Here is a 21,418-nt window from a genome sequence, read left to right as displayed (position 1 = left end):
AGAACCCAGAGGATCCACTCCCACCTCTGAACCTAAGGAGATCACCTGCAGTGTCTTCCAGGGCTCATGCCTCAGCCCCATGCTCTTCAACGCATATATGACCCGCTGGCTAACATTGTCAGATCCTGCGGTCTCAACTTAATTTCCTATGCAGATGTCACGCAACTCATCCTCTTATTCACAGATGACCCCATCATCACCAGAACCAAATTCCACAGCTCATGACAAGTGTCGCTGACTGGATGAAGAACAACTGCCTGCAGCTGAACTCAGACAAGACGGAAGTACTGATATTTGGTGACAGCATCAACACATGGAACAAAATCTGGTGGCCATCAGACCTAGGATCCACACCCACTCCCTCCAACGATGCCAGAAACCTCAGAATCATCATTGACACAAGCTCACCATGAAATCACAGATAAACGCTGTCTCTTCCGTCTGCTTCCTCACTTTGTGCATGTTATGTAAGATCTTCAAGTGGCTAGTCCTACAAATGAGATGGACTGTGACGCAGGCCCTCATCACCAGCCGACTGGACTACAGCAACGCCCTCTACGTAGAAATCACAGCAACCTCCTATAGAGACTTCAGACTATACAGAACACCGCAGCCAGACTCATCCTCTGCCTTCCTCGACAAACCCACATCGCACCCCACCTCAGGCAACTCTACTGGCTCCCCATACAGAAGAGATGCCAAGTCAAGCAGCTGACCCACGCACGCACGCAAGAAGCTACACAACCAAGGACCCGTGTACATTAACCACCGCCTGAACTTTCACCAACCGTCGAGAAGAGTAAGCTCTGCCTCCCTTTCACTTCCACTACTCCCTGCATCTACCGAAGCAGTAGTGGAGGATGCTTCTTCTCTCACATCGCAGCAAAAACCTGGAGCAGCCTCCCTGCGCATCTCCGGACTATCACCTCACTTCATGAATTCCAAATGGCCCTCAAGACCTTGCTGTTCGAATAAGCCTCTGGGACCTGCAAGCGCCTGGATATCCTATCCGGTGATAAACTGTGCTTTATAAATCCTGATTGATTGATCTGCCACATTCAGAGTTGAAGCTTGTGAATGTGACAAACAAGGTTGTCACTCAGATAGATTATAAGAGCACTAACTCTAGGACCAGTGATCAGAGACCAACCAGGAGAGGTAAAGGTAGAAGGGTGCAGTCTCTAACTGCAGTGGTGCGACTGATCAGTGGACCAGTTGTTATCTGTTTTTACAAGACAGGACACTGAGGGGGCACTTATGACCTGTTGGTGTTATCCGTACTGTCTGCATGGCAGGCAATGGGAGGCCCAGACCAGGCTGTGGACTCTTTTTGTTGTATTTGTTGTTGAACTTGTGAAGACCCTCTAGTGTTACCCCAGTGTGTTGGTCCAGTTATTGATTCGTTTCTCTGAGTTTTCCTTTCCTTTCCTTTTCAGTCATGTTTCTATACTACATCATTACCCTGTCTAGTGCATACTTTTGCTTGGTGTACACTACTGTCTGTTCCTTTCCATCTGTAAATCACCCACCTGTTCTTGAGCCTGATATTTTTTGCCTTTATTGCATCTTCCTTTGTAAACTCCAAAGAACACCCCACATAATGGTTGAACAATGGACAGCTCTCATAGTCAGAGAGATGGAAAATTGACAGAGCTTTGCTCTCCCCTGGTGCTAATCGCTTGGGTGTGCTGGATTCTGCAACAGTTGTCTCATCTCGGACAGAATATTATTATAGCTGACACTCCTCATGGCAGTGCTCAAAGCGGATAGACTTCTCAGTCCTCAGACTGATTCAAGCAGGTTCTAAGCTTACACAGCAGTCTACCTTCTCCTTCAGGTCACAGCAAAAGCAGGGTTTTCTCCTCAGTCCTGTAGGCTGGTCCCAACTTTATGGGAAAGCAGCAAATATTTCATTGCTTTGCTTAATCCTTCTGGGCATGTGCACAAAGCTTCTGCTCAAACTCATTAATAAAAACTTGAAAACATAGGACAAATGGCTAGGTTATTCTCTCAAAAAATTGTTAGTTGAGGACAGACCAACCAGCAACTGAAATGTTAAAGGGAACCAATCAAGTTCTTATGCATTTTCAGGTAAAGATCCGCCTTTTTATAACACACATATCACATATTATTTTTGTACGTTTCTAATTCCATAGTAATGGTAGGGGACCCATTTTCTTTCCAGTGATTGCCTGTTTCTCTCAGTCGCCAAACCTATTAGGGAGTGTTGCAAAGCTTCAGCTCTGGCTGCAATAGCTGACCACAAGTTTTATTCAGCACATCTCGTTTGTCCCTTTTATCCATGTGAAATTGACGGTCTTCTAAAAAAGGTGCTTATTTGCATGTCGGAGGCTGGACTCTCCAAACTGGCTTAATCAGGGAAGTAGGCTCAGGGAGTCCTAACTTGTCCTTTTGCCAGTTTTGGAGGTCCACATCAGCCATACAACACCCAGGTTTTAATAGACTGTGCAGTGGCAGGTGAGATGACCGAATAACAGTGCTGCATGCTGAACAATAAAAGATTCAGTTACCTGAAGGCTGAATTATCTTGCATGGCAACACGCTGGCTTGAAGGTACGCTTCCATAGGTGACCCCCAGTATGGGGTATGCCTATGCAACCCACCATACACCACCGCACTAGCACTCACCCACCTATCTCTCACTCTGAAGAAAGTGAGGGGTCTCATTCATGACAGACAATGCTGATTTAACAGGAAGGGCCAATGACCAGCATCTTCAGCAATGTATTATGCATAAAGGTCTATATTCCTAACTCCGCTAAGGACTTTTGACTCTACACCCCTCCTTTCTGTCAGTTTGTCATTAGAGTCCTGCTATCCAGGGTCAGACTGTACAGAAAATAGGCCCAGGCACCAAATGAAAAGCAGCCCATGCTTTTGACTTGGATAGCTAAAAAAGTGGCAAAGAATGTGGGCAGTTTTAAATTTAAAAATTAAAATTAAAATGTTTAAATATCTGCTGTATAAGTCTTTTGCAAGATATGGAAGGCTGCATGGATTTGAGCCGGCTGCACGCAATGTTTTTTTGTCAGGGAAATTAACAGTAAAAACCATAAAACAGAGCCACAAAGAGCCAAAAAAACGGCCCATGCACTAACTTTCAGACCAGCCTGTTGGTCACTTCCTGATTGCCCATGAGGTCAGTCCGACCCTCCTGCTACCTAGACAGTAGAGGTGCATTTGCTGCTGCTTCATGATATGTACTACTGCTGCCGACATAGTGGGGATTCACCTGCCTTTCATAGGACATCGTGGTTAATGTCAGTTTTTGGGCAGTATTCACTTTTAGAGCTACTTTCAAGTGTAGAATTCCATCTTTAACTTACCCTGGACTCACATTACATTTAAGGGTCATTTAGCTAGAGTTGTGCATTGCCATAACATGGCAGATTTTAGTGATAGACACCCAACCAGCGGCGGCTCCTTTGCATTTGGTGATAGACACCCAACCAGCAGCGGCTCCTTTGCAATCGCGGAGGAGCGTCGCTTTGCTGGCTCAGAGCCAGCAGCAGAAAAATAAAACAATATTTCATTATCGCTTTATTTTTCTGCTGCTGGTTGAGCCAGACTGTGTAAGGAGGGGTGGGGTCGGGCCATGGGTTGGGGGAAGGGAGAATGGAGAGTTCCCTTAACTGCCCATGTCCGTTTGGCCAGCCGTTCTAGGCCGGCCAAACAGACATGCGCAGTTAGGTTTCTCCAACTCACCTCTGTTTGATAGCCGGGTTGGAGAAACAGCACAGACTCCCTGTGTCTGAGCAAGCGGTAAACCAGCCCACTCAGGCCAATCCCCGTGACGCTCTCATGCTAGGTAATAGCCAGTGACAGCAGCACCAGGTAAGTGTTTTTTTTTATTACATCCTGTGCTCCGCCACCCTCTCCCCTCTGCACTCCCCTCCTGTGCTCCCCTCATTCCCCCTCCCCACCCCACCACTTTTAATTTATGTCGGCTACTGCTGCGCCCTACACTATGTAGAGTCAGCGTCTGTGACTCATTTCCTGCAGCCAGGACCAGCAGGCAACATGTTAACAGCCGAGAGTGGGAAAATAACACCTTTGCCTTCAAGCGAAGGGAAAAAGGTAGCTGCACGTTGGAGTCATTGTTATTTTATTCAGCAAGAATAAACTTCCATTTTGGGAGTTTGCTCATACAGAACAAAATAATTTGCTGAGCAGCCACATCAAACAGAGCACCCGCTATGCAAATGATCAATGCCTTTAGTGCAGCCAATACAAGGACAACTCCACTAAACACACAGAGCTCCCTGCAAGGCAGTGGGGGTTCTGTAAATCTGACAGGTGATCTTTCGTCAGGGGAGCAGAGGCCATAACTTATACTGACCTTGGAGGTCGGCTGATCGCTCATCAGACTCTAAATAATCTTATTAGTGATAGAGTGTCCATGTGCAAATACGTTTTAATGGTGGATATCTATTTGTGCTGCTTCTCGATGCAAGTGTTTCTGCTCTGAAGATACACCAGGGCATTGGAGATGGCAACTTAATGACCTCAACAATGAGAAGTCTGGCCCTTTGTCCTCGGACTGAACACTTGCCTATCGCGCTTTTTCAGAATGCCCTGCAACCGCCTTGTCAGGTATATGGGGAACAAAGGGTTTGCTTATAAAGAGCTTAAAATGATCAAAGACACTAAAGTATGATCTGACACCAAGGAATCACACACAGTGGGCTGATGATAGTAGACTGTGGGGATGAATTACAGTTTGGCGAATGAAGGCATCTGCCAAAAAGTAGTGGATGACCCATCCGCCAAACTTGTGGCTACCCCTCTCAATTGAGAGTCAGGGGAAATGCCAAGTTTACACTGGTAGAACCTCCACTGACACTCTGCCTGTGTCAACCTTTGACCTAGCGACCCATTTTTTATAGGACCATTAGGTCATAGTAATAACGGTCCCACCTTCATGAGGGCGGGCGACTTTCACTGTTTTCTTCTTCCCTTGCATGCTGGACACCGGTAGGGAAAATGTAGAATGCCCCAAGTTTCACAGGGAGAAAACTCCCTCATTGTGGGTAACCATTTTCTTTTTTTTATTTATCTACAATGCTCCCATTTATTTTCACAATATAAAAGGTTTAAATTAATCATGGTGCCTACTCAGATTCTGTTCTGTGAAGGGAGTTGTTGCTGTGATGCTCCCTTTACAGCAGAGATATCTTCGCCCGGCAGTTGGGGACATCTCGAAAGGGCAGACAGCCGTCGGCCTAGGTCTAAATGACCGCCTAAGGTTATTGTGACGTCAATGTTTGAAACAAGCCCAGCAAATTCTGGGCACTGGGACGGGTTTACTAATGCAGCACAATGCCCCTGTACCAACCTTTTCCAGTCAGAGAAATGCCATTATTGACACTGCTGGGCCCAAAGACATGTGCTCCTCTCAGTGTTACAGTAATACAGTGTGATGTTTGTAATGGACAAAAACACATAGTGAAGACTTGTGATTGTGCAGACAGTATAACGCTTGAAACAGTAAGACTTTCAGTAGGCACAATACTAGTACACACAGTTGGAAGACATACAGTACTGCATGTTACCTTCTCAGTACATCATGGATAATGTTCAGGTGTTTCCAATTAAGCCATTGGACACCACCCACCACTAATATAGTGTGGCTGGTATCCTCAAGAGGGAGGGACCTAAAATACAAAATGAATGAGACACATCATGGCGGGTATCTATGGATGGGAACTGGGCTGAGAGCAACACGGGAACAAGTCAGAAGAACATTGGCTAGCACCATATAAATCAATATCATATTTAGCTACTTAATCAAACGCATTTGGTGCTATAATCACTACCCTAATGGAAACTAAAGAGGACAAAACAGCTTTCATTGCATCAAAGCAGAAGAAAAACTGCTTTTCATTGCAGAAGTTTAGTATACTATATTTGGGTTTAAATGAGATATGTGGCTCAAGGTGGAGTTGCATTTGCTTGCTGTGGTTGCATCAGCGTGACCAAAGTGTCCAGAATTTCAAATACAGTCCCTTATTTGATGTAAAAACCTATCATGTGTCTGCGCTCCTACGAAACTCTGCATGACACCTTGCTAAGCGATGATTTAATTGACCCAGCTCAAACTTTTTAATTGCAGATAAATTAAAAAGGACCAAATCAAATCCGAAGCAGAAAAAGTGGTTCAAGCCCATTCGGTGCATCATTTGCGCTGGGGGTTGCAGGACATGGGCATTGGCACTCATGTTTGGGTACCAGGACTTATTTCTCATCACTAGACTTTGAATCAGAGCAAGAGAGAGAAAGGAAGAAAAGAGTAAGAAGGAAAAAGATATGAAAATACTGTCAAAAGGAGAATGTAGGGATTTGCAAGAGGGAGATGAAGAGATAGGAAGTGTAGGGCAGTGGAAGAAAGAAGTATAAGTTGGCATCAAAATGAGGCAGATTTGATATTCATTAAACGGAAACTAAGGAGCAGCGGCAATAGGTTTTTAAAGAAAACCTTGAGCCTAGGCACTATTTTTTCCCAAATAACGCATTGTTCCTATTCCATGAGTCTGCTCATTAAAATGTTGCGGTCATTTCTGATGTTTCAGTTTTGTTTTTCTTGTCTGAACACATATTGGTCGTGATTGACTGGATTTAATTTGGTCTCTTCTTGGTGGACAATGACACAATACCATGCTAAACAATACCATTGACAAAAATATAGTGTAAAAAATATCATTTACCACAATATTGCATACCTATACTTATAATGGTAAGTACAAAAATATCAGGGAAAAATATTGTAGACAGTAATACCATCCAAAAACACAAAAAAATATTTTTGTAATATATATATACAGTTTAAAATATTAAAATGTTAAGTATCATAATTTATAAAAGTAATATAGTGTACATTATACAAATTCCTCTAATATTTAATACTATATATAAATAAATATATTAATATAGACAAAAGCACATAAATGTGCGTGTGTTTATATGAAAAATATATATATGCATGTATATAGCGTAGTATAATTAATAAAAATATTTATTTTACATTATACATATAAATATATAGTTATATGTATATACAAAATACATACACAAATAAAAAAAGACATAAACAATATAAACAGTTCAATAACAAAATAAAATAAAATATAAAAAAATAAACAAATAATAATAAAAATCTATTTAATCAATATTAGGGAAAGTGTGGAACTGTGGAAATATTAGATAAACTATTTCTTATTCCAATTTATGCAACTGTAAGTGTTGGGCTTTTTGAGGGGTTATATTTGTTATTCCCACTCGAATCCAAACAACAATAAGAAAAGTATTGGATTTTGGAGGGTTTAGAGTTACTATTCCCACTCCAGGATATGGAAAGGGTTGAACTTCGACAGAGTTAGATTTACTATTCCCACTCCAGTCTAAACAACAGTAGGGAAAGCATTGGACTTTCGCGGGGTTTGACTTACTATTCCTACTCCAGTCTAAGCAACAGTAGGGAAAATGTCAGATTTCAGAGGGGATACATTTGCAATTCCCACTCTAGTCTAAGCAACAGTAGAGAAAGTGCTGGACTTCGGAGGAGATAAATTTAGTGTTCGACTCCTGTCTATGAAACAGTAGGGAAAGTGTTAAACTTTGAAGAGCATAGACTTACTATTCCCACTTCAGTCCAAACAACATCAGGGAAAGAGTTTGACTTAAAAAGGATTACAAACATGACTATAAAATCCTATTAATTTAGGAAAGCTTTTTGATCACTTAATAAAATGCATTATCAAATTGCAGTATACAGAAAAAGTATATAGTTATGAGCAGTGCCTGACCTCTTGGGCCAGTCACAGCTCCCCAAGTGCATTTTGGCCAACCTGATTCTGTTGCCAGCTTCTGCCTGCATTCCTTTCACGTCTTGCTGATGCCACTTTACAGTTACTGCCGCTCCTGTCCTCCTGCCTCCACAGCCCCTCCCACCTCCCAGGACTTATAATGGAGGCCGCAGCACAGTCTCGATGAGCAGCGCCTGACCTCTTGGGCCCGTCACAACTCCCCAGCTGCATTTCGGCAGACCTGACTCTGTTGCCAGCTTCTGCCCACATTCCTTTTGTGTCTTGCTAACACCGCTTTCACGCTGCTGCCGCCCTCCTGCCTCCCAGGACTTATAATGGAGGCCGCAGCATGTTTGTGCAGCGTGCATGCCAAATGCGTACCAAATGCAAGTCCGTCTGCGCCCGTTCGTGCATGGAACACGCTCAATGCCAGGACCACTGGTCCTCCCACCTTCCGCAGTTACACCACCAGGGAGCTCTGGGCAGTGAATGTCAGACACCAGAACAACAGCTGCTTCATGGCCTCCCCACGGTTGACCAAAGCACCTTTCACTTGTTGCCACTACCGCTTCTCCTGCAACTCTGGCCCACAGGGACACCTGTACCACCTCCATAGAGAAGACTACGAACATCTCCAGCCTCATCGCCCCCTCACCATTGACTTCCTCCACTATGTCATACCTGCCGAGCTCAATTTTCACCTCTATGGCCCCAACGACATCAACTCAACCTCCTTCCTGGAGAACCTCAGCAACATCTTACCCAACTGATCACCAAACCAACGAACAAAGCCGGACACACAGTTGATGCCATCTTCACTTCCAGCGAAATAATCAAATTCACCCACATCACCAGACTCACCTGGACCAAGCACAACATCATCCACTTTACCATCTCCAATGCCCAGTACACCATCTCCAAGCACCACAGCACCTCTCACCAGAGCTGGGGCTACGTAACTGAGACCCAGTGGAAGCAGGCCCTCGGCACCTCTCAACCCAAGGCCATAGCAGACCTTAACCAGGCCCCCCAGAACTTCACCGCCTGGTTCATCAAATGCACCAACAGAGTTGCCCGCTAAAACCATCAAAAGCCAACCACACCTCCAATCAAGCCAGATGGTACACTCCTGAGCTCAGAAATACCAAACACAACTGCCACTGACCTGAGAAGTGCTGGTGCATGACCATGGACCCCTCTGACAGAGCCGCTCAAAAGGCAGCCCTCAGCAACTATCACTATCACATCAAGGCAGCCAAGAGAGCACCAATTGCCACCCGCTTCAACACCACAGACAACCACATGAAAGAACTCTTAAAAAATCATCAAGGAATTCTCCAACCCGACAACCTCAGAGACCACCCTCCAGCCCTCCCAAAAACTCTGCAACACCCTCTCAGTCTATTTCCATAGCAGGATTACCACATCTACAACAACTTCAACCCCCAACCCACTACTCTCAACCAGCAAACACCAGCCGCACGATAACCACCAGGTCCCCGATCACCACTCAGACTACCTCAGCCATCATGTCGTCCATTCACTCCGGGGCACCCACCGACCTCTGCTCCCACCATCTCTTCAACCTCAGAACCAACCCTATCAGTACGGAACTGACCAGCATTATCAACACCTCCATTTTCAAAGCAACCTTCCCTGACGGATGGAAGCACGTGGATGTCAGACCTCTCCTAAAGTAAGCCTCTCTACCAACCCCAGCGACCTCAAAAACTACAGGCCAATCTCCCTGCTCCCCTACCCAGCCAAAGTACTCGAGAAAGCCATCAACCAACAGCTCACCGAATACTGGAACTAAACCAACTTCTCAACACCTCACAATCAGGATTTCGGGCCAACCAAAGCACGGAGACCGCACTGATCGCCGCCACTGACATCAGGACCCTCCTCGACCTCACAGAAAAGGCAGCCCTGACCCTCCTTGACCTCTCTGCCAAGTTCAATATAGTCTCCTCTACAGACTCCACAACATCAGCCTTCAAGTGGGTTGCCTCTTTTCTCTAAGGTTGTACACAAAGCATCTGCCTTCCTCCCTTCACCTCCGCACCCAAGAACATCACATGTGGGTGTACCCCTAGAGTTTTCGCTCAACCCCACCCTGTTTAACATCTACATGACCCCCCTAACAGACATTGTCAGATCCCAGGGACTCAATCTCCTACGCCAATGGCACTCAACTGATTGTCTCACTCACTAAGTACTCCCACAGAGCCAAAATCAACTTCTGCAACACCATGACCAGTGTAGCAAAATGGATGAGAGACAGCTGCCTCAAACTAAACTCCATTAAATCTGAAGTCCTGATCTTTGGGAATAACACCTCCTCATGTGACCTTTAGTGGTGGACAGCAGAACTCGGACCAACACCCCTCCAATAGACCATGCATGCAACCTCGGCATCATCCTCGACAGCCAACTGTTCATAAAACAACTCAACTCAGCAGCAAACTGAAACGATTTAAATAATTAACAATCAATTAAATGATAATTAACATATAAATACTAATTAACAATAATGCATCAACTACAAACCCAACCACCCACTACTAATGTACTTAAATAAATGAATAATAAACTACTTATATAATTAAAACTCACATGATTAATTAAATATTAAAACTAATTCACATTAAGTTTTAATTAGCTATGACTTAATTAAGTTCCCACCATATACCCCTACAAGCCCAACAATCCACTACTTAAACATAACTTGCTATTAATAATAATACAAACTAAAAAAATAAACTTCCAATTTTAAATTCAAAATATAACACTTAAAAGATTACATAATTAATAATCAATTAAAATTAATTAAAAGTAAAAGAACAAATTAACAACACATTAAAATATTTTCAATTTAAATAACTTCCCACACTGTACCCCTACAAACCCAACAACCCTCTACAACACTATAAATCACTAATAAGATAAACAAATAACAATTATGCCAACAATATTACTAAAGTAACAATACTTTTTACAAGTATGTTACTGAAAACAATGTTTAAAACAGCAATATTCTTAAAACTGATATTACATACCAAAACAAACATATTCTTGATGTTGATATTCTATACCACAACATTTTTGCATCACAATATTTTTTTCTTACATTTATGTGTCCCAATATTTTGAACACAATATTTTGTCTAAACATTGTTCTTGTCTTGTACTCCCCTGTTCAGTGATCTTACTTGGATACAATAGGTTGGAGATTAGCCAACAGTTGGTCAAGACTACTTATTGGATCACCATTTTTTTTTAATAGAGATGGGAGGTGGGGTGCTGCCATGGTTCAAGCGGCTCTCTATGAGCCTGTGCAGAAAGGATGAGTTGATTATGTCTATGAGAGCTGTCTTGAAAGATAGAAGGAAATGCTTCATGCATATCTCTGTGCATGTTTACACTTGATAGTTGATAGCTTTTGTTCTTTGGGCTATCTTTGATACTTCTTCCTTGCTCATTGGGCGAAGAAGGAGAAGGAGAAGGAACAATGAAACTGAAATGAGGTCATGGGTGGGTAAGGTTATGGTTTATCAGAAAATTGTTGCCTCAATAAGGGGCTACCAAATTTGTGACCCATTAAGGAAAAGGGGAGACTATAATAGAGTAAAATGTTTCACTTTGCTAAAGGATTAGAAGCTCAATTCTTCATGTGGCTTTAGAAATAATACCACTATCCTGTTACAGATGGATGAATTTCAAATATTCCCAGTAATAAAGGAGTTATTTTGGACAACATGAGCCTCATTTATTTTATTTGAGAGCTGCTCTGTGCTGTTTTAAATAGGTGGATGTGCAAAACCTCACATAAGGACAAGAGGATACAACTTCCCCAGATTCTCCTAAGACATGGAACGCCTTATAGAAGAGACTAGAGGCTTTTTAGAGTTTGGAGAATATAATACTCTGTCACAAATATAGGGGGTGTCTTGTCCACTGTATTACAACTACATTAAAGACTATGGGCCCCATCATGAGTTTGGCGGACGCAAAACTCCATCTGCCAAACTCCCGACAGGATGGCTGCCGCCCCGCCGGAGCTATTTTGAGTTTCCTGCTCGGCCAGCAGGTGGAAGCCTATGTTTCTGCCCTCTGGCCTGGCGGGAAACAGGCTACAGCAGTGTTTCTGGCTTGTAATCGAGCTGACAGCAATGCTGTCGCCTGCAGGGTGCACCAGCACCCTCGCAATGTTCATTGTCTGCAAAGCAGACAGTGAACATTGCAATGGTGCTGGCCAGGGTTCTCCACCAGCCTTTTCATGGCGGTGTTACCACCATAAAACCGCTGGTGGAGAACAAGTTCGTAATCCCCTCGGCAGTGCTGTTTGCAGCACTGCCCTGGCAGATTAGGACCTCTGCCACCTCCAGACGGCCGGGATCCAAGATCCTGGTGGAGCTGGCAGTCTCTGGCGGTCTAACCACCAGGGTTGTAATGTGGCAGCCGAACCGTCGGATTGGCGATGGTCCGGACTGTCACTGCGTATGTGGTGGTCTATAGACCGCCACACTCGTATTGAGGCCCTATGGCCCTTGTAATACAACAGACAGAGTAGCCACCATTTTCTCATGCAGTATGCAGTCCACCAAACTTAAATAAAGGTCCTACGATTTTACCGAGATGAGTGAGAAAGGTACAGTCTAAAAAGGAAGGTGTACACTGTAAGAGAAAGCCCTAGAGTGCACACAGTAGGAGAGAATGCCTGGGAAGACGTACATTTAATGTAGTTCAGAAAAGGAAATTTGTATGAGAAACATGTAAGCAAAAAGGAGGGAAATAATTTTCCTTTGAGGGTCATTTGGCATATTATGCACAGGACAATCATAACTGGAGAGGTAGCAGGCACATGAGAAGGCACAGACATTTGGGAGGAGTGAAGGAACATGGGCAAAGAGAGGGCCCAGAGTAATACTTGCATACTTTAAATACTTAGCGGGGATGACACTACAAGTCCTAAAGCACTCATTACTGGAGTCACCGGACACCTGATGAGATAAGACTCAGCTGTAAATCCCGATATTGCAGATCCAGTAATTCCCAAGTGCTGTATTTCTTTCACCAGGTTTCATTTCCCAAACTCCCAACCAGGGATGGTAGTCTCACTTTTAGGGCATCATGCCCTTGATGTTTTAGCATACTGCAAAGGAGCGGGGACTGTGTGTGCATGGAGCACTGCATCACTCCAGTCTGCAGATTACTTAATTGATGTCTACACTCCCACATTAAAAATGGTTCCAGCACCACAATTACTGGTTTAAATTCAATAATACAAAGAGCATTACTCATTTTAGGGCAAGAGCATTCCGATATGGCAGTACATCCGCTGGTAGTTGGTCAGTACCTGAATATAAGATGCTCTAGCGCCTTTTCAAACGTTGGTCTGTGCTTCGCATTGATCCAAAACTGTGGATAATAGGAGTAACTGATAAATGATTTGCCATTGTTCACGTTTGTGTAGAACTTGGTGCCATGCAATTTGTACCACTCCTGGAAGGTACTATTCACTCTTTCAATCAAGTAGTACATCATCCCTCTGTTGGTTGAATCCCCAATAAAGAGTACCTGTTAATACAGAAAATAATAACTTCATAAACATTGAGGTGATCTGCTCAAAGCCCCACCATTCCCTCTCAGAGCCAGAAACATCTGACATAAGACCCAGGGCTGTTTGTATTCCTTCATCATGCACGCAGGCCGTAATCACTGGAAACTAAGAGCCTGATCTAGAGTACTCCATCACAAACATGGCAGACATCCCACCTGCCTTAATACAAGTGCCACAGGATATAAAGCACTTCCAATAAGACAGATGGGAAATCCATTTGTGACGGAGTAACCTGTCTGCAAAACTCTAAATGAGTCTTTTATACCCTCTGCCTGTAGTTTGTTTACAGGACATGCTCATGTGCACATTTATATGAAAATCCAGAAACCAGGAACTGCACAGATATGAGCAATATGAACCAGCCTTCATTGACCTTCTAAAGCACCAAAGCCCCCTGTCTGGAAGGATCACTCAAGTAAAATGTTAAACTTCCCCTAGTCCCTATTGGGAGACGCAGAGGCTCTCAACTAAGTGGATTCCAGGCATATCCTATGAGTAGAAATACTCCTTTAACTGGTTACTGCCAGGCCACCGTCCATCATGAAGCCTTAACTTTTATTAGATGTAGTGCCATTTACCAACCATTACTCAAGTGAGTTATTCCTTTTTGTATTTTTATAATAATATATGTGAAGCACCTTCGGCACTTAATTCTTATTAACCCCAAATACTTAGATTAGTGCTTTTTTCACAGTGGTTCTGATAAATGCCACAGACTCTACGGGGCCTTCCAGGCAAGAGGAATGTTGAATGAACCAGATTCTATGGATCAATCAATCAATCAATCAATCATTTGTTAAGCATGCTACTCACCCAATAAGGTCTCAAGGCGCTGGGGGGGTGCCACTGCTCTCAGGTCTTGAGATGTTTCCTGAAGGTCAGGAGGTCCTGGGTCAGATGTAGGTTGACGGGGAGTGAGTTCCAGGTTTTGCAGCGAGGTGGGAGAAGGATCTGCCACCGGTTGTGGCACGGTGGAAGCAGGGGACGGCGGCGAGGGCGAGGTTGGCGGATCAGAGCTGGCGGGTGGGGACGTGGAAGCTGAGACGCTCGTTGAGGTAGGCAGGGCCTGCGTCGTGGAGAGCCTTGTGAGCGTGGATCAGGAGTTTGAAGATGATCCTCGTGTTGACGGGGAGCCAGTGAAGGTCTCTGAGGTGGGCTGAGATGTGTTTGTGGCAAGGGAGGTTAAGGATGAGGCGTACAGAGGCGTTCTGAATGCGCTGAAGTTTCCTCTGGAGCTTGCCCGTTGTTCCCGCATAGAGTGCGTTGCCGTAGTGCAGTCTACTGCTAACGAGGGCGTGGGTGACCGTACTTCTGGTTTCAATGGGGATCCATCCGAAGGTCTTGCGGAGTATGTCGAGGGTGTTGAAACATGAGGATGAGATGGCTTTGACTTGCTGGGTCATGGTAAGCGTTGAGTCCAATATGAAGCCGAGGTTGCGTGCGTGGGTGGTGGGAGTTGGAGTGGCTCCTAGTGTGGCAGGCCCCCAGGAATCGTCCCATGCTGATCTGTTGGAGCCGAGGATGAGGATCTCAGTCTTATCCGAGTTCAGTTTGAGGCGGCTTACCTCCATCCAGTTGGCGATGGCGTGAAGTCTGTTGTGGAGATTGGTCTTGCGGTGGGGGGGTTCTTCGTAGTGAGAGGATCAGTTGTGTGTCGTCCACGTAGGAGACGATGTTAAGGCTGTGGGATCGGACGATGTTGGCGAGCGGCAACATGTAGACATTGAAAAGGGTAAGGCTGAGAGAGGATCCTTGGGGTACTCCGCAGATGGTCTTGGTGGCTTTCGACAGGAACGGATGGAGGCGGACTCTCTGAGTTCTGCCGGAAAGGAAGGATGTGATCCAGTCCAGGGCCTTGTGGCAGATTCCAGCGTCGTGGAGGCGTGTGCGAAGTGTTTGGTGACAGACGGTATTGAAGGCTGCCGAGAGGTCAAGGAGGTTGAGGGCCACGGTTTCACCTTTGTCGATCCTGATGTCATCGGTAGCGGTCTCGGTGCTGTGGTTCTTGCAGAAGCCGGATTGGGAGGAAGCATGATAGTTGCCTGTTGCCTATCTTCTCGATGACCTTCGCTGGAAAGGGGAGGAGGGCGATGGGCCGGTAATTCTTGAGGTCTTCGGGGTCTGCCTTGGGTTTTTTGAGCAGGGCGTTTACTTCAGCGTGTTTCCAGCTCTCCGGGAAGGTGGATGTCTCGAAGGAGCTGTTGATGATTGTACGGAGTTGGGGGGCAATAATTTGGCTGGCTTTATTGAAGACATGGTGAGGGCAAGGGTTGGCAGGTGATCCTGAGTGGATGGTGCTCATGGTCTTGGTGGTGTCCTCGTCGTTGGTGTGGGTCCAGGCACTCAGGAGGTTGGTGTGGTTGGGTGCGTTGGGGTTGGTGTTGGCAGCGGTGGTTGTGGGGATCGGGGAGGCAAAACTGCTGTGGATGTTCGTGATCTTGCAGTGAAAAAAGGTGGCGAGGGAGTCGCAGAGGTCTTGCGAGCGGGAGGAGTCGACGGAGCAGGACTTGGGGTTGGTGAGTTCTTTGATGATGCTGAAGAGCTCTTTGCTGTTGTGTGCGTTGTTGTCGATTCGTTCTTTGTAGAATGATCTTTTGGTGGTCCGGATGAGCTGGTGATGCTTGCGGATGGCAGTCTTGAGGGCGGCGTGGTTGCTCTCTGTTTGTCCTTGGTGCCAAATCTGCTCGGTTTTCCGGCACTCCCGTTTGGAGGCCTGAAGGTCGGCGGTGAACTAGGGTGCTTTCTTGCTGGTACGGGTGTTGGTTGATTTCCTAAATGGAGCGAGGGTGTTGGTGCAGTCGTCTAGCCATTGCTTGAGGTTGAGGGCGGTGGTGTTGGGGTCGCTGGTGTTGGGTGGCAGGGCGTGGGCGAGGGTGGAGATCAGTTGGTCCTTCGAGATCTTGTTACAGCTGCAGCAAGGGGTCCGTTGCTGGTGGTGATGAGGAGGTTTCTGGAAGGAGAAGTGGACACAGCAGTGGTCGGTCCAGTGGAGCTCGGTGGTATGGGTGAAGGTGATGTGGCTGCTGTTGGAGAAGATGGGGTTGAGTGTGTGGCCGTCTGAGCGGGTGGGCGTTGTGACGAGTTGTTTGAGACCGAGGTTGGCGAGGTTGGCGATCAAGGCTGAGGAGTTGCTGTCGTTGGTGTTCTCTAGGTGAAAATTCAGGTTGCCAAGGAGCATGTAGTCCGTAGAGGCGAGGGCGTGGGTGCTGATTGTGTCGGCGAAGGTGTCGCAGAACTGAGGTCGGGGCCTGGGGGTCTGTAGACAAGGGTTCCTCTGAGGGTGGTGTTGACGTGAATCTGGAAGTGCAGGTGTTCGGTGGCATCGATGGTGTCAAGGGTGTTGGTTGAGATCCTGATGGTGCTCTTGTAGAGTATGGCGATTCCTCCTCCCAGTTTGTTGGTGCGGTCTCTGCTGGTAATTTTATAGCCTTCCGGGATGGCCATGGCGATGTCGGGTTCCGAGGAGGGGGTCATCCATGTTTCGGTGAGGAAGGTGATGTCTGGGAGGTTGAGGTGAGAAGGCCCCAAAGTTCGATGGCGTGCTTGTGGACGGAGCGGGTGTTGAGGAGGATGCAGCTGAGGTGGTTGTTGTGGGTGGAGCTGTTGCGTGCTTGGTGGCTTGAGTAGAGGTGAAGTTGCACATCCGGCAGGAGAAGGGTCCATGGATGTGCCTCAGGGTGGCTAGGACACAGGCGGTGGAGCGGCCAGAGTTGAGGGCGTGGAGTTCGTGGGCCGTGTAGCAGCGTCTGGTGAGTATGAGGGGGGGCGCAAGGGACAGGGGGACTGGCGCTTGCCTCTGGCGCGCCCGCTGCATGCAGCCACCATTAAGAAGGGGAGGTGGGAGGGAGGAGCAGCTGGGATCCGGGTGGTGAGGGCGAATGGGGGCGTGAGGGGGGCGGGGCCACAGGGATGCAGCAGCGGGAAACGGACAGCTCAGAGGAGCCGAAAACTGGCGGGAGGGGGAGAGCAAGCGGACAAAATTTGGAACAAGCACAGAAATGGCAACAAAAACAAAAGAATATGAGCGGTAACAAGAACACACAAAATGTCAATAAAAGAAAAAGAATACGAGCGGTAACAAGAACATACTCACATTACATACGGACCCCACTAGACACCAGGGATGAGGTGCAGGCGGGTGGTGGAGGGCCTAGAACTTACGGCAGCAGCTAGGGCGGGGTGAGGGGCTATCCCAGACCTTAAAAGCAGGTCAGGGGATGATTATGTGCAGTGCATGTACTCCTGTTTTGAATCTTACCAAGGAAGTCAACCACTAATAAGTACCTTACATTAGACTTTTTCCTAGGTAATTTTAACCAATTCCTTTCTTTTCACCATCGTCCATCACTATCCCTCAAAACAAGGAAAGAGAATCCCCAGATGAGGGAGCTCAAGAAGTCATTCCGGTTTGAATTTTGGTGTAAAAGACCTCCGTAAGGAGCTCCAAGATGTATTGCACCCCCACCCAACAAGGAGTAGGTCCCAGTGATGAAGCATGCCACAGCGGCAGGTGAGAGAACTTGTATCCTAATAGGAGGGGTCCTGTTACTTTGGGCTTTTCAAATTTTGAAGCACCAAAAATCATTGGTAAACCATTCAAGACTGCCAACAAAACCACTGTCCGGAACCTCATACCAGTACTACCGTGTATATATACTACCTTATATACTGTCATGAGGACATGACAGAACTCAACGCTAACAAAACAACCTTTGGAGCATGCTAGACAGAACTCTGTACAACTAACACTGTGTGGGGACACACCATATAATTGTGTATCACTGAGCTCCATTTGCCTTTGCCAGGAAATAACAGCACACAAAATTACCACACAACTGGTTACAGAGGACTTCTTATGTGCATCCAACTTGGTATACATTTGCCACCTAGGTGGATATCAGACAGCTGCCCACAACAGCAGCTACCATACCCTTAACCTAGAACAACAGTACATATCTAAATAGACCGTACAGCGCCTACTCAACATAGTCCAGAAATCTCAGAAAAGGGATTTCAGTGACCCACAGCACCACAAACTCATCTACATATTACCCTGCTGGCACTGCGCAATGTTAGATAACCCATTAAGAATGGAGGCACGCTGGCTAGACCTTCGGCCACATTCAACAAACTTATAATCCCATACATTATCAACAAAGAAGCCTGAGATATTCTCACGCAGGTTACTACTCATTACGCTTCACAAACAACAGCAGATCCCTGTCTGCATGATGCCTGCATAAAATCATGGTAAGCTGTGAGAACCTACCACAGCTGAACGGCACTGCAGAGCCCTACCAATGACAGAATGTGACCATAAAAATGGGTATAATGTAACAAAGCACAAAATAACACAATACAGTCTATCAAACAATTGCCAAATAGTGCAGATTCCCAGTCACTGCCCAAATGCAGTCTCAAACTGCTGTCCTATTTTGAAAGCCTCTGTGGGGTCATTGAATGCATTGAGACAACCTGTTTCCACAACACTTTCTTTCATTGACAGAAAGAAGAGCTGTGTTAGCAGCAGATTTGTCTATCTTTTACACTATGTCCATTGAAATTTGCATACGCAGATCCACTGAGCTACAGAGAGGACCTATTGTTAATCCCGGCCTTCACTTTACACCACCAAGAGTGAGGTAGGAACACGTCAATTTGGAGTTTAGGGGAAATAGGAAAGGTCCAAGGAGTTAGGGAGGGAGATACTGAATCCGTCTTGGTAGGGGGTTAGTGCTCAGTCTTGTCCATTAGAAGGCAGCTTTGCAGGTGTGATGTGATGTTGAGTTGAGTTGTTTGCTTAAGGAGAGTAAGGGACCTTGCGTGTTTAGTCGTGTTTCTGGTCTTTCCCTGAGCCTGAGTCCTTTCCAAGGAGTTACCAATTATTCCTATATATTGAAAGGTCAGGGGGAAGATGGCCCTTTTTTTTTACTAAAGACAAAGCACAAAAACAAGAGGTGTTTCATTACAGTTCCTCATTATGAGGTGAGGGGTGCGTGGATATAGATCCAGTATTCACAAACTCTGAACCGATAACAGTGGTGTTGGTTAAAAAGGGATACCACAAAATTCCAACTTGTACTGAGCGGTTCCCCTGAAAAAATGAGGAATTAGGGGGCAGTCAGTACTACTGCACTCAAATCTCATATGTTTACACTAGGAGATAGTGATGCTTGTAATAACGCAATTGAAAAAACAAATGACTACAGCTGTAAATCTCTTAGATCACCACTTGCCATCTTCTGTAATTGATTAGGGGTCTAATTGATTAGGGATCTCACACTTGTACTGGGGTCTAATCCATATATTTTTAAATATCAATATAGGTATGCATCGATTATTTAGAAAATGTTCATTTGAAAGATTCTCTTCGGATCCCTTATTTCAAAGTAATACTAAATAGGGGGAGGTGAGGAAATCATGTACATCAAGTTTAGTTTTATAAACTTGCCTTATACATATTTTCATTACAGAATTACACTGCACAGACTTCCATTACACAAGTGAGGCCCTGATTACAAGTAGTGGGGAAATGGGTGGTAACTGAAGCATCCAGTAAATAAGTTTACCCTGGGGAGGGAAATTTGCAAAGTGCTGTAAATACCATCTACTATGCATTGAACAGGATGGAATAAGACTTAAGACTTAATACACAAGACCCATGTTTTTCTATATTCATTACAACATGTTTTACCTTTTTTTCGGCCACTTTCCTCAGATAAATGTTCCTAAGTTTTTCTTGGGGAAATGTTCGAGGAAAATTGTGGAGAAGTAATTACCCTATGCAGTATTTACCTTATAGGGTATTTCCCAACAGGCTATGTATCCGATTCAATAATAGCACTCAACTTCGAATTTCAATTTGTATGCAAATTACAGTTTGACATAAATTGGAAGTTAATTCTCTAATGGTAACCAGGTCCTAATTGATTTGGCCAGAATTGTAGGATTTTTGTCCAGTGAAAAAGCAAAAAAGCAAGGGACAGAACCAATGGGCAGATGTACTAAACTTTGCAATTGTTGCAAACCCTCCGATTAGCTAAATCAGATGTTTTATGACTGCTAAAACATATTTCACATGAACTAAACCCATTTTAGGAGTTGGTAACGTTTTATGGACTCCTAAAATGGATTTGAAAAATAAATGTCCATTCAGTTTTTGGAAGGGACATCTTTTTGCAGTCTATTACAAATACCGAATCGGCACCATATTTATCAATTATTTGTGGCCATGTTTCTGTTTGTAAACCATTGATAAGTTACCAACACCCAAGCAGAGGGAAGGGATTTATTTTGGAACCCTGCTCCTTTGTGAATTAGGGTGGCTGCTTCAGTGGGAGTAGGCAGTGATCCAGAGGACCACTACCAACTCTTCCAAAAGTTTTTTAAAACTGAGTACATTCATTTTATAGCATCCATGTTTCCATTACAGAAATCAGGCAGCTTTTTAAAAAAAACGTTATGCTAAGATATGCATGGACGGTTAGCATATTAACATATGGGTAAAAAATTTCAGAGTCGCAATTTGCAACCACTTTCAGCAACTAGTATCTTAGTACACCTGCCCCCCAGATCTCCGTTTTAAATGGGCAACCTCTCCTCTCAAGACTGTACTTCTCCCTCTATCAGCTTTCATCCCTACTACTGTGTTTGATTGCAAATAGGTGTCTTTAACTGAGTACTTAAACAGGATACAGAACTGTTTTAAAACAGTTGTAGATTTTATAAACTGAATGGCACTAGATCACAAAAAGAATCCCAGTACAATTTGGAGGTTGATGCTTTCTTGACTGAGGCGCTGCATCCTTATATATTATTTTGGTTTATAATCTAAAGTTTTTTCAGCTTCTAAATATTGAGGACTATTATGAAAAGAATAATACTTATATACGTATTAACATCTTCCAGGTTAGATGAGAGCTAGTTTAGTCCAAACTATTTTGTGTTTTTGAGCAATATAACTTTCCAAATG

At 44.9% G+C, this 21,418-nt stretch overlaps 1 protein-coding gene across 2 annotated transcripts in view; it reads right to left on the bottom strand.

Moving 5' to 3' along the window:
• Positions 1-21,418, bottom strand: part of CPED1 (cadherin like and PC-esterase domain containing 1) — a 297,241-nt gene that overhangs the window by 68,251 nt on the left and 207,572 nt on the right. Inside the window, exons 10-11 of one of the 2 annotated variants that reach the window (XM_069229864.1) lie at positions 13,183-13,403; positions 5,574-5,675 (exon numbers count right to left, since the gene is read on the bottom strand). In XM_069229864.1, coding sequence (XP_069085965.1) covers positions 5,574-5,675; positions 13,183-13,403 — 323 coding nt within the window. The remainder of the gene's footprint in view (positions 1-5,573; positions 5,676-13,182; positions 13,404-21,418) is intronic. The other variant, XM_069229865.1, reaches the window with a different exon arrangement.

This window comes from Pleurodeles waltl, chromosome 4_1 (genome assembly GCF_031143425.1).
Source record: "Pleurodeles waltl isolate 20211129_DDA chromosome 4_1, aPleWal1.hap1.20221129, whole genome shotgun sequence".
Taxonomy (NCBI): domain Eukaryota; kingdom Metazoa; phylum Chordata; class Amphibia; order Caudata; family Salamandridae; genus Pleurodeles; species Pleurodeles waltl.
The sequence above is the reverse complement of the archived record's forward strand: the minus strand, read 5'-3'. Positions and strand labels throughout refer to the sequence as shown.